We start from the raw sequence: 13827 nt of genomic DNA on the forward strand, positions 1-13827 counted from the left end.
GTGCTAAACTCAATTCTTCTCACTCTCTGTGGCCTTTTCCGTCAGATTATTTCCCCCTGGTTCCTAGCATTTAGTGCTCTGACTGGACAAGAGGTTTAAGAAGTAAAGACAGCTTGCCATTTACGGGGCTTAGGACTGTCCGTGGGAAGTGTGGTGGATTATCGCACAGGCATGACTCAGAGTCCTCAATGGACCGATGATTTATGTACAGAGAAGTCTCTTAGCCAGTTTTCTTCTTTTTGGTAAAATTGTGCTGGAAATTCTTTTTTTTCTTAAGTTTTTATTTTAATTCCAGTTAGTTAACATACACTGTTACATTAGTTTCGGGTGTACAATACAGTGATTCAACACTTCTGTACATCACCCTGTGCTCATCACAGCAAGTGCCCTCCTTCATCCCTGTCACCTGTTCCCGCATCGTCCCACCCACCTCCCCTCTGGTGACCATCAGCTTGTCCACTGTAATTAAGAGACTGTGTCTTGCTTTCTCTCTCTCTCTCTTTCCCCTTATGCTGGAAATTCTTATCTCTAGATTATGGCCCTGAAGGTTTTTAATTCATTTGAAAAAAATGAGTACGTAACTGTCACACTGAATAAACAAAACCTTGGGGTGGGTGGGAAGGTGGGACGACAGAAAGAACTCTGTGTTTGGCTTTGGCTCTCAGAGCAGCTCTGTGGCCTGGTTCTTTTTATGCCCCAGGAAGACGTCCTGGGCAAGTCCAGTGTATTTTCTGATGCTTCTTGTATAATAAAAAGCTCTCCAGTCGCATTTCCTTTCCAGACAGTCTCAGTTTGGTAATTAATATGTCAGTCCTCAAACAGACTGGTTGAAAGTGAAAGCTTCTCTGGAGTGGATTTCAGGTTCAGTTTGTCAGATTCTACCAAAAATTAAAACTCCTGATAGTTTTATTGAAATACATTGAAATAATAGATTAATTTACTTCTTAGAGGTGATAAACACATTTTCTTATACTTAGTCTTAAGTTACTTGTATTTGTTATTGCAAATGGTGTGTTTTCAAAACTAAGCTAGTGTTTGTTGATATTATACCAAAGTGCTATAAACTTTTGTGTATTTTTGTATTTAACTATTTTGTTCAGTGTTCTTATTCTAATAGTTTTTCAATGAACTTTTAATATAGACAATTATATCAGCTGTGAAAGTGATTTTTTCCCTTGCTTTCCATGTCTCGTGCCTTTTTCCTTTATTTTTCTATATTGCCCGCCAGGCAGAATTAGTAAATAGAAGTGTTGGTAACAGCCATCTTTTTCTTATTTTTGATTTTGGAAGGGTTGCTTGTGTTTTTTTTTTTTAAATAAAGATTTCTATTTATTTATTTGAGAGAGAGTGAGACAGAGAGAGCACGTGCGAGCAGAGGGGAGGGGCAGAGGAAGTAGCAGATTTTGAGCAGGGGGGCCCTGACTCGGGACTCGATCTCAGGACCCTGGAATCATGACCTGAGCCAAAGGCAGAAGCTTAACCGACTGAGCCCCCCAAGCACCCCAGAAGGGTTGCTTGTAATAGTACACCAATAGGTAAAATATTTATAGTAAATTTTTTTGTTGCTATCCTTTATGAGGTTTAGAAGTTTCCGTAAGGAATTTTAATCATGCCTCTATGTAGAGTCTTATCCGGTATCTTTTCTGTATCCAGGGAGGTGTTGTGGGCTGACCTCACAGAAGGGTGTTAAGATGCAACCTATTGTATCTTCTAGGTGCAAAGTCATTGCCAAGTGGACTGGGAGTGATACTACATTTTGAAATATGATTTATATAGTGCTGATGCATTTTTTAAACATATACCCTTTGTAGGGAAATACTATATTATGTGGTCATGCTTGAAAAATAAAACTAAACTTAGTTTGTTTTTCTCTCCAGTATTACTTTACCGTTCTTTTTGGCCACGAAGGTCAGAAACCTCTGGAGCTGCGCTGTGAGGAGGAGCAGGATGGTAAAGAGTGGATGGAGGCCATTCACCAAGCCAGGTATGGATTCAAATCCTCTGTGTGACACTGGATTGCCTGGGTCTCTCATATTGGAGTTTTCGCTGTTGGCTGTAGTTTTGGAAGAACTTGCAATTCCAAGATGGGTTTCGCTTTGGTACCTCCTCTTTAGTGATGTGTGAGATGATTCTTTGAGCTTTTTATGGCTATATTCTAGCTAAAGATGAAAAGTAATATATATAACGGTAATAATAATAATAGGTCACTTTTGTGGATTGTGCCTGTGTGCCAGGTACTCTTCTAAGTGCTTCTCAATTAAAGCATTTATTAATTGTATTGATTTGCTTATCCTCTCAACAATCTGAGAGCGGGAATTATAATTACCCCCTTTTACAGAGAAGGAAAATGAAGCCCAGAAGGTTGGTTTGCTTGTGTGAGGTCTCATAGCTGGTAGGTGGCAGGGCCGGAACAGGGAGCCAGGCGAGCCCACATTTGTAACCCCTGCCCTGGGCAACCTGTTTATCAAGAAGGTTGATGCTGACTCCATCTAAGGAGATAGAAGAGTATGATTTTATTTCCTCCTAAGAAATCCCAGGAAAGTAGAGAGAACTCACTCAACCTCAAACAAGAACGAGAAATCTGAAAGAGACTCAGGCAGATCCCTCTCTTGTATTTTTCATATTCATTTCTTAAGTCCAGCCCATTGGTGCTTCAAATACGTCCCATGCTCGCTGCCTGTCCCCTCCCTAGTCCAGTCTCTGGTTACTCTGTAAGTCCCTGCTCATATCCCCGCTGCTTCCATGGCAAAACTCCAGCTGGGGCACATCTTCCTTTCCTTCACCTGACGTGCCCCCTGCTTCTCCTAAGTGCCTGTTCATGTCTCCACTGCCCCTGAGCCTGAAACTGTCCCCCACAAGTAGCCCTCACAGGCGCTTTCGCGAAATTGCCAAAGCGGTTGCATCACTACACATAGAATATTTAACAATTTAGGGCAACTTAGGGTTTTGTGTTGGTTTGCTTTTTTACATGTTTCACCTGTGTGATTTCCGTGTCTCGAGCTGGATCGCGTGCACCTTGAGAGTGAGGAGGGGAAGTCTTCACTTCCGAACAAGGCACAGTGCGAATTGTGTAGTAGGTGACCAAGAAATATTTTCAGATTGATTGCAAAGAGGATGGGGCATTTGTTCTGAGTGTAGACTCTTCTTGAACCCTTGAGACTTTTTCCCCTGACAGTCTCCTCCCTCTCCTCCCCTCCCCACCTCTCTTTTTTCTTCAACTACTTTTTATTGACCACCTGCCTCCTCTGTGTCAGGCAGCATGCTAAGTGCTTTACATGCTTTGTTTATTCCTCACAACTACCCACTTTACAGATGAGGAAACAAAGGCTTATGATTATTAAGCAGATGGGCCAGCATCCAACATGAAGTTGTTAAACTGCAGAGCTGGGCTTCAAACCCAGATTAATCTGACTCCAGAGCCTTTAACCGGAGTTCTGGATTGTACCTGTCTTTAGTCCCGTCTTTTTTCTCTTCGGTCTTCCCCTTTTCTGTTTCTTTTTCTTTTCCTCTATGCAGAGATGCAAATAGATTAATGTAAGATTGGGGTTGAGAGTAGACGATGTTATTTGCAAAATATTTCTGTTCATTTTCTTTCCTCCTCTTCAGAGTATTTCTTTGAGATGCACAGGGTTGGCACCAAATGCTGCTCTCCGAGTGGGCCCCGGAGGCAGCTTGTCTGCACCACGATCCTGGCACACCGTTCAGCTGTCTTTTCTCTCATTGTTTCTGTCTGAGGGTTTTGCTCCAGACTTTACTGTAATGTACAATGACTTGCTATAGAAAGAAGGTCAAGTCTTCAAAGGTGAAAGAAATACCAGGTTGTCAAGGTAGAACTCTTGGGTTCTTTCTAGACAAAATCTCTGTGTAATTCCTTCCTACCTGGGAATTAAAACGAAGTAAATAACTTAAAACATGTGTATTTGTCCCCCCCCGCCCCCCCCCCACCTTTTTTCATTCCAGAAAAGCCAGATACTATTAGTAACCTAAATATCTTACCTTTGTAGTTGCCAAGCCAATACTGGGGTGGACCAAATAGAGAGTGTGAATTACTTCAAAAATGGTTAGATTTTAAGTAAGGTTTTTTTTCCCCTATACCATGAGAGCTTTGTCATATATGTGGGTGTGGGTCAGTATTTGGGGTTGACTGACATATGATCAAAAGCAAGGCACTTGTGGTCTTGTCAGGAGACAGACTTTAGAAGCCACCTTAGTGGTTTAGGTGAGTGAACGATCAAAATTCTCTTGTGGATTTGAAGATTTAGTGAATAATTGATTTTTTTTAATGTCCTGACTTTTGGTCCATTAGATTTGGTTTTCCTTTGATTTGAGGCCCAGGACTGGGTTCTTTGATGACTTCTTTTTAATCAGACTGCTTTCTGCTTGAGTTCTTATATTTGACTTTTTGCATTGAGATGCTTCTTAATTTTTTTTTTTTTGTTTTATAAATCAGGGAAGATAACTTTTTCATTGAAGTCTGAGTGGAGTTTGTGGTGTAAACTTGGATCTGTGAAATTCATTCTGACTGTTCATACATGTGCAGAGCCAGAAAGTTAATGAAGCTGATTCAGAGAAAGAGTTTGTCAGCTAGTTTTGCTTGGCATTGGGCTAATGACACAACTGATGGGTTGACTGAATATCAGAGGACAGTGTGATGGCGTTGACTGGGTGCCACTGCTTTTTTAATAGAAAATGCTCCATAATTATGGTTTTATTGATCCCTCTTTTTTTTTTTTTTAAAGATTTTATTTATTTATTTGACAGAGATAGAGACAGCCAGCGAGAGAGGGAACACAAGCAGGGGGAGTGGGAGAGGAAGAAGCAGGCTCACAGCGGAGGAGCCTGATGTGGGGCTCGATCCCATAATGCCGGGATCACGCCCTGAGCCGAAGGCAGATGCTTAACCGCTGTGCCACCCAGGCACCCTATTGATCCCTCTTTTTAAAAGTCTGAGCTGTTGGTTAACTGATGACTATTTTAGCCCAAGATCAGTTCTTTTCTGAGTGTCCTGCCGTCACTGCATGGAAACAGGGACCGCTCAGAACTCTTCTCCTGGTCTCTGCTGTTTTCCTGGGATGTCTTCTCAGTAGTGGCTTGGGCATGGTGTCCTTGAGTGCCATGAAAGTCACATTCTTGCTGCTGGCTCTTGTACCTCAGAGCTGAACCTACTTGTTCCAGTTTGACTTCAGGGGATCTCTGGGCATTTGGCGGGATGTTGAGTTGCATGTTTTCTCCCTTAGACGGGGCCCAAGGAAAAATCTTTTTGGAAATTATATTCTCATTTTGGAGCTCTGACAGGGTCCAGAAAGCTTGTTTTACAGTTTTTCTTGAAGTTGGCCAATATTACATTTCTAGAACACTGGCACATTTATAATATCATTCCATCACTTATTATTGGCACCAGTTCATGGGAAGCTGCTAGCAAGACTCAGTCTTATTTTTGTCTGGATGAAGAGAGGCCAGAGCATTTTAATGGCATTGAAGTTCTATGCTTATTCCATAAGTGGTTTGGTAGTTGAGCATGGAACTCCGGATATTCCTAATAACCTGATTATTCTTATTGTTGTTGTCCTCTTGGTCTTATCTGTCTACTACGGTTGATTTAGTCATTGACGTTAGGACAGTCAAAAACATTGACTCAGTTAATTGTGGGTCCTTAGTGTTCATTGGCTGAAAAGACAACATCCACAGCACTTTTTCTCCACTTTTCATCTGCTGGAACACTAACCAAGCAAAGCCTCTGCAGTTAGGTGGTGGTCGTGGCCTGGAAGAGGATCTAGGTGTGCGGAAGTTCCAAGCGCTTCCCGTTCTGGTCTAAGCCTAAGACCCGAAGGACCTGATCTGTGACAGTTAAGAGAAGTGGAGAGTATTCCAGAGATGGGGTGGAAGATAGGCTTCCTCTGGGACTTGGGACCGCCTGGATGCGAACCGTATTAGATATCTAACACATCTCTCAGGCCCCTAGCGTGAAAGTGTCACTTCCTGGGAGAAGAAATGATGGATGAAAGCAGGTTTGTGGGGCAGAGATGATGAGCCCTGGTCAGGAAGGGCCTCTGCAGGGAATGGGAGGGTCTGCTTGCCTGGAAGGGGCCATGAGGAGCCCTTCTGAGGGATCTCTTTGCCCTCGCTGTGTAAGATATGAGAAAATGAGTATTAGAAGCTACTAGAGAAGTAGGGTGTGTCCTGAGGGGAAAGCTGGCTTTGGGTTTCTACCAAAGCTCAGGTTAGGGGAGGCCTTGTGACAAGTTGGAGACGTAGAGAATATTGTGCCTGGTACAGCGCACCATGGAATACACACAGTTTTTCTTTTTTTTTTTCTCCCTGCAAAGGTATGGCTTATGCTTTCAGTGTTTGAGACTGTCCTACTGTGTCTTTTGCCTGCTTTCTAATTTTTCCGATTGTAACTGTCTTCAGACCCCCACCTTGACTCTCCTCCCGGGTGGCCAGGGCTCTCAGGCTTTTCTCAGTGGGGAGGACATTTGCAAGCGAAAAGGAGCTGGGTGTGTGCTTCCTTTCCATAAAGCTCCAGTCAGATTTAGTTTGGCAAGGGCAGGACAAAACCCATTCCCTCACCCTGTGGGTCCTGAATTTGACAAACTGAGAGACTTAATCTTAATCTTCCAGTTAACTCTTTCAGTGAAGTCTTGTCCTCTTGGCCACTGAAGAAAGCCCTATTCCAGCCTCTTGGGTCTGTTTTTACCTGCAGTCCTTTTGATCACATGTGCCTGAGGCAGCCTGTAGTTCATTCTCTTCACCCGCCCTCCTCCGTCTGTTGTTCTCCCCTCCCCCACAATTTACACAACCAGGCGCCGAACACGCCCCAACATAGTAACCACTGAACACCTAGTGCCTGTAACCTCATTCTTTTTACTTGGATAGAGGCTTAATTTAGAGTGAAGTGTATAGTGTAAATTCTGTCCAACACTAAAGGCCACACTGTGTATCACGTCATCCCCATAAAACCAGCTCTTTCTAGAATGTGCATGGAGAAATCCCCTATAAATCAGAAGAAAAGTGATTACATAGAAAAGCTGAAAGTGCTTCATGTATCACAGGGAAATGACAGGACTAGAAAATCAGAAATGGGCAGTAATGTTATAGCCTAAAGCAATCCTGAAGCCATATTTTTATTCTTCCTGTGATAGTAACGCTATCACTACTTTAAAGCCGAAGATGTGGATTTTGTTCATTTGATATGTATTTTTTTTTTTTTTTACTAAGTTCTGTCGGGCCTTTGCCTCCAGACTCGACATGATGAAAGAGACTTCAACACTTTCTTCCTTAGACCCTGCAAAGCGCAACACGAGAGAAAAGGGATAATATGTCTGAGAACAATGAAAGATTTCACTTGATGAGATCGTAGAACTTGTTTTCTATGGGGAAAAGTTGGGCTTAAATTGCCTTATTTTCAGCCCGTTGTTATTCACCTGTCAGTTCTGCTTCCTGCTCCTCACGGTGCTTTTGCTTCTGCTTACACTTCGGCGGTGCTGCTCTGCACCCACGGCGCGGGCGCGCTGTCTGCTGCGCGTTCCCTCCGGCCCGCCTGCGGGGGGCGCCACCGCCACGGGCTCTCACCGTCCCAAGAACTGGCACTGCTTCAAGGCAAGTTCCTGCCCTGAGCCTCTTGCTTCCAATTCCCTTGCTCCTTCATTTATTCCCTTGCTCTCTTATACTTCCCATCTGTTTGCCAACCCCTCTTGGGCTTTTTCCCTGTATTCTTTGATTCTCCATGAATCTCTCCCACCTTGAAACAAAACATTAAAATCCTTCCCTTGGCCGTGCATCCTCCTCTAGCTGCCCTCTCTTGCTGCCCAGCTAGGCTTTCTGAAGAAGTGGTTGGGTGGTTCTCCCTCCCCACACAGCACACAGCTCTGTGCGTGCTCCCTTTTCAGCCCTTTGTGATGGGTTTCTGTCTCTACCCCAGGGAAACTGAGGTCGCCTGAGTCAACAATGACTTTCCAAAGCTTTTCTTTCCTTATATAACTCCAACTTTCCAGTTACATTTAATAGATTTTCATAACACAGATAGTATATAAATCCAAGCTCTCTAAAAAAAAAAAAAAGAAAACTCAAACAGTGAAAAGTCGAGAGAGTAAAACAGTTTCCGTTCATATGCTCATCCTTCCCTGCCCCTGTTCCCCAAGTCCACTTACTTCCTCAAAGGTATTCACTGGTAACAATCCAGTGCTTAGTTTTTCTATGTATTTGCATATCTGTTAGATAAATAAATAGAAAAGATGGTTAGATAAGATAGATAGGTCTATTATATAATCACATATTCTTTCTACTTACTAGTCACATTATTTTCAGCCTTCCTTTTGATGTAGGGAAGACGTTAAGGTTCAAAGCCAAGGGGCCAGGAAGGAATTCTTGAGACGGCTTTGATGCAAAAAGGTGGTTTTATTAAATAAGTAGGACCCGTGGGCAGAAAGAGCTGCACTGGGGTCATGAGAAGTGGCCCCTTATATATTTTCAAGTTGGGAGGGGGTTGGGGATATCGTTAAGTCTCTAAGGAATTTTGGAAGCAAGTTTTCCAGGATCTTGAGGGGGCTAGCTATTGTTGGGAAAAGGTCATTTATTACTAATAAAACCTTAGTCATGAGACCCTTCAGATATATATTGGTGGGCCATATGCTTGGGGAATGATTGACAACACATATCTTGGGGGGTAGAGATAAAGGAAGTTTCCAAAAGAATTTTTATATGTTAAAGTAGATTTACTGGATCCTGGTGGGGGAAGGGGAGGGGGAATTTGCCTTTTGCCCTTAGCAGAGGGTCAACATCAAGACAGTGAGTCCCTAGAGGAATGTCACTCTGCCTGTTTCAAGGACTTGTTAGTGGGCTGTAGGTAGTAAAGAAATTTAATAATTTCTCTTCTGCCTCTGTTTCCCACATCACTTTCACACTAATTTGGAGGTTGGTTTTGTTTGTTTTTTAAACATCACTATATAGAGATCTAAATCTTCTCTTGAAATTATCTTTCCTTTTGCTTCTATGACATCATTCACTCCTGATTTGCCTTCTACTCCTTTGATCATTTCTTCTCCCCTTCTTTCACTGCCACTTGTGTTCTATACCTTTTATTAGTGCCACTGCTCTGTGCCCTTGTGCCTGTCTCTCCTCACCAGGCGTCCACTGCCAAGGCTTCTCCAGGCGGCTGGAGTCACCCTTCCCCGTGCTCTGGCGACGCTGGGTACCGTGCTGAGTGCACCGTGTCCTCTTTTCACTGAACGGTCACACAGCCCATGAAGTCGGTGGTACCATCCCCACAGAGTCTGGGGTCTTAGAGGATGAAATAACCTCCTGAAAGCCCCCAGCCTGCTGAGTGGAAGGGCTGATGTGCAAATCCAGGTCAGGCTAACCCCGGAGCCTGTGTGCTTAATCAGCAAGAGGAATCGCCTCTATTCTGTGTACAGTCATCTTTCTCAACTGACCTGTCGATATACCCTCTCCCCTTGGGTGCTCAGTAAGTCCAAAGCCAAACACACATTTTTCTCCATGTCCCCTTCTTGTCCCCTTCTTCATCCCAGGGTATGGTCTCCTGTACCCATATACTCAGTCATTCAAGCCAGTAGCATCCTGCACCCTCTGCCCTCACTGCTCACATCCATTCAGCCACTTGTAGATTTGAGCCCCGGAACATCTGGGCTTTATTCCTCTCCGTGTCCACGGTGGTTGCCTGGCTTACTGCCCAGCCACCTCACCTGTCTCTCTTCCAAGTTTGCCTCCTCATCCCTCCTCCACAGGGCACCAGAGTGCCCTTTCTGAAAAGAACATCTGCTCCTGGAAGAATTCCAGGGTTCCTGTTAGCTATTTTGGTTATTATATTCCATTGACTTCTTATTAGAGAAAATTTTAACCAGATGCACGGATAGAGAAAATCGTATGATGATTTTTCAAGTTGCTTTTAAGAAAAAAAAATTGTATCCATTTGACTGATATTTGTTATATCCCAGAATTTGGGATTCAGTGATCCAGTCCCAGCGAGGCCCCTCCTGAGCTGACCTTTGTGACCCTCTCACGCCCCCCCTCCCCTGTGTCCTGGGTTGTAGATGTAGCACCACACCCAGGAATTCGAATGTGCTAGCATGGCCCCTTCAGTCTAACAGCCTCGCCCTTCGCGACTCAGCTCTCAGTCGTCTGCATCACCTTCCCTGGTCCTCTTCCTCCCCCGGTAGAAAGGACTGACCATGCCCTTCTTTGGGCTCCCACAGTAACCCCTTATTCCTTTTCAAGTCCCTGCAAGATTATTGCATTGATTTGTTTACATCTGTTTCTGCCAGCCTTCCACGCAAATCTGTACTGCTCACCTCTTATCTCCTGCTCTTGGCACAGTGACAAATTGCTTTTCAGAAATGTGTGTACCAATTTAACCTCCCTTCACTAGGACATGAAAAAGCTGGAATCATTTTTTAAATATCTGTATTATATTGATGGGTGAAAATGGTATCTTGGTGTAATGAGCATTTCCTTGATATTGGTGAAATTGACTATTTCTTGCTATTCTCAATATTTGTCTATGTTTCCTGTATGAATTGTCATTTCATGTCCATTGCTCATTTTTTCTATTGGTGTTTTGCTTATCAGTTTGTTTATGAGCTCTTTGTATGATAAAGATATTATCTCCTTGTATTTGTTGTAAATTCCCTTGCATCATTTTTTGTCTTGTTCTTATATATATGGCATTTTTTTTTTGACAGAAAGAATTTTTGAATTATAACACAGTGCAAATATTGGTTTTGGTGGGGAGGTTGTCCCATTGCTTTAAAAAAAAAAACCACAGTATTTTAAAAATTGAGGTATAATTCACATACCATAAAATCCACCATTTTAAAGCATACAATTGAATGGTTTTTAGTATACTCACCAGGTTGTGTAACCATCACCACTATCTAATTCTGGAACATCTTCAACACCCACAGAAAAACCCAATATCTGTTAGCATTCACTCCCTACTCCCCATTTTCTGTAGCCCTAGTCAAGTACTGGTCTACTTTCTATGTCTATGGATTTGCCCATTTTGGACATTTCATTTTTTTTTTAAAGATTTTATTTATATATTTGTTAGAGAGGGAGGGAGAGAGAGAGAGAGAGAGAGAGCACAGGCAGGGGGAGTGGCAGACGAAGGGAGAAGCGGGCTCCCCACCGAGCAAGGAACCCGATGTGGGACTCAATCCTAGGATCCTGGGACCATGACCTGAGCTGAAGGCAGATGCTTAACCAACTGAGTCACCCAGGTGCCACCATTTTGGACATTTCATATAAATGGAATCATACAGCCTTTTGTGTCTAGCTTCTTTTACTTACCACAGTGTTAACAGACAGAGCTCATCCGTGCTGTTGCATAATCAGTCCTCTGTTCCTTTTTATGGCAGAATACTATTCCATTGCATGAGTGTAGCCCCTTTTGTTTATCCGCTCATCCGTTGATGGATGTTTGGATTGTTTACACTTTTTACTGTTATTAATGCTGCTAGGAATATTTGTGTACACGTTTTTGTGGACATATGTTTTGAAATCTCTTGGGTGTTATCTAGGAGTTGAATTATTGAGTTATATGTTAACTCTATGTTTAATTTTCTGAGGATGCATCAAACTAATTTTCCATAGTGGTTGCACCATTTTATATTTCCACTAGCAGTCTATCAGGGTTCTAATTTCTCCAAATCCTCACCAACACCTGTTTCCATTGCTGTTTTATTTAGAGTCCTTGTAGTAGAAATCGAATGTGAGAACTTATAAACCCTTTTAATCTATTTGGGTTTAATGAATATAGTTAGATATATATTCTCACTAGAGAATTTTTTTGTGATCAGAAAGAGAATTTTACCAATACTATTTATGCATATTTGTAAAGAAAGAAAAGGGTCAGTGTTAGGAAGGAATCATCAATACAATTATGATATAAAACATTTTCTGCAGTTTTGTAATATAATACTATAAAATATATTTGCTTTTGGACGTAAGTGTTCCTTAAAATTTATCTGCCTCCCAGTGATTATTTTACCATTATTGACTTTCTGTTTTATTACCTTATAACAATATTTTGCTTGTTTTTGTATTTAATTGTGTTTTGGAAAGGATTATTGACAACTTCCCATAGGCCCCAAAGTTAGTCAGATGTTAAAGTAATGAGCTACTAACTGTGAACTGGAAAGAAGCAATATTTAAAACAGAGAGTTTTAGTCTTTTAAGTTTTACTCCTCTTTTTGATCTCTTCTAACAGCGACGTTTGGGTTCTCATTCATTGTAAAGGGGACAAGCTTAGGAGAAGAGAGTCTAGCAGTAAAGAGAGAAGGGATTAGAGGGTGTGATCTAGGTTAGAGCCTCACCCTAACATGACACCTAACAAATATTGATTAGCCAGTGAAGTAGAGCTAAAGATGTAAGAGAATTTGAGAGCCAGAAGAAGCGGATGATAGTGATACTGAAGCGGCAGGGTCTTGCCCCGATGAGGTGGCTGCTGCCAACGCTGAAATACTATTTGGATGGGAGCTGCACTGCTGCCGTCCAGGACGGGTTCTCCCAGGTCCCAAAGACGCCGTGGTGCCTCTGATATGAGCAACGCGGATTCCAGAGAGTTTTCTCAATAAAACTGAGTATAATCCTGGAGCTACTGGGAGTCTTTCTTCAGTCACCTGTAATAGGAGTTTTCATTTTGGGTTTTGTTACATTTTACACTAGCCTATCGATTTAGCATATTATATCTGTCTGTCTGGCGCATTATACTTATCTACCTATCTATCTGTCTGTCTGTCTGTCTAATAGCAAACATGTCTTCAATCAAAGTAACTAGGATGAGGTCCTGGCCCATCTAACCATTTCTTGTGAAGCTAATATAATTTTTACTCTTCTGTAAAAATAATTAAGGCCTATGATTTTATACTGTACTTCTCTGGACTCTTTGGGATTCCATTGGACTGTTTCCTTTTCTCCCATATGGAATAGTGGTGTCTTGGTTTTGATTATAAATATTACACATGAGTATTTTACATATATATATATATATATATATATATATATATATATATATATATATATATATATGCCTCAAACTTGCCATCTGTTGGTACTGGACACATGAGTTTGCCTTTCATTGTGTTAATTTATATGGCTTAATTTTATTATTTCACTTGGCAATGAAGAGACTGTTTTTTCCCCTGGTGGAAGTTAAACTGAATAACAACAACAAAAAAATTAAAAAGAAAAAGAAAAAATACATAGGCAGAAATTCCTAAACTTGAGCAACTGGGTAGTTTAATCAGATAGATCATATATTGGAAATATAGTAACATAGAAATACCAATGCTCTGAAAGTTCTTTCATCGAATGGAAGCATTTCCAGTTGATTTGTCACAAGCCATTTACTAACGGGATGCATGAAGAAAGCTTTGTGACGAAAAGTTAAGAAGGTATCTCGGTAAGAGTAGTAAACTAGGGAAAACCATTTAAATGAATCAAATGATGTGAAAATTATGAGAAATGAAAATTACTATGTGAAGAAGAATAAAGCATGCAAAGTAAATAATCTTAGTTGACCTTCTTTCATTTGACAAGGACTTTTTTTTGAATGACTAGTTTGTGCCACGCCCCGCGCCAGGTGCCGACCTGATCTTTAACATCTTTGCCTCGATTATTGTGGAGCCTCCAGCTGGTCTCCCTTCCTCTCCCCTGGCGCTGCAGCCCCCACCTCTGTCTTTTCCCATTACAGCCGCCAGCGTGATCCTGCTAAAATGTCCGATCTTGCCATGCCTCTGATCAAGGCTCTGGATCTCATTCATGGAGAAAACCTGAGACTTTCTGTTGATGTACAGGGCCCTACATGCTTTA

At 42.0% G+C, this 13827-nt stretch overlaps 1 protein-coding gene across 3 annotated transcripts in view; it reads left to right on the forward strand.

The window, feature by feature from the left end:
- RASGRF2 (Ras protein specific guanine nucleotide releasing factor 2) overlaps positions 1–13827 on the forward strand; it is a 233099-nt gene that overhangs the window by 63768 nt on the left and 155504 nt on the right. For all 3 annotated transcript variants that reach the window (XM_026498699.4, XM_048221198.2, XM_044384086.3), the window contains exon 2: positions 1878–1984. In XM_026498699.4, coding sequence (XP_026354484.2) covers positions 1878–1984 — 107 coding nt within the window. The remainder of the gene's footprint in view (positions 1–1877; positions 1985–13827) is intronic.

This window comes from Ursus arctos, unplaced genomic scaffold, assembly GCF_023065955.2.
Source record: "Ursus arctos isolate Adak ecotype North America unplaced genomic scaffold, UrsArc2.0 scaffold_5, whole genome shotgun sequence".
Lineage (NCBI taxonomy): Eukaryota > Metazoa > Chordata > Mammalia > Carnivora > Ursidae > Ursus > Ursus arctos.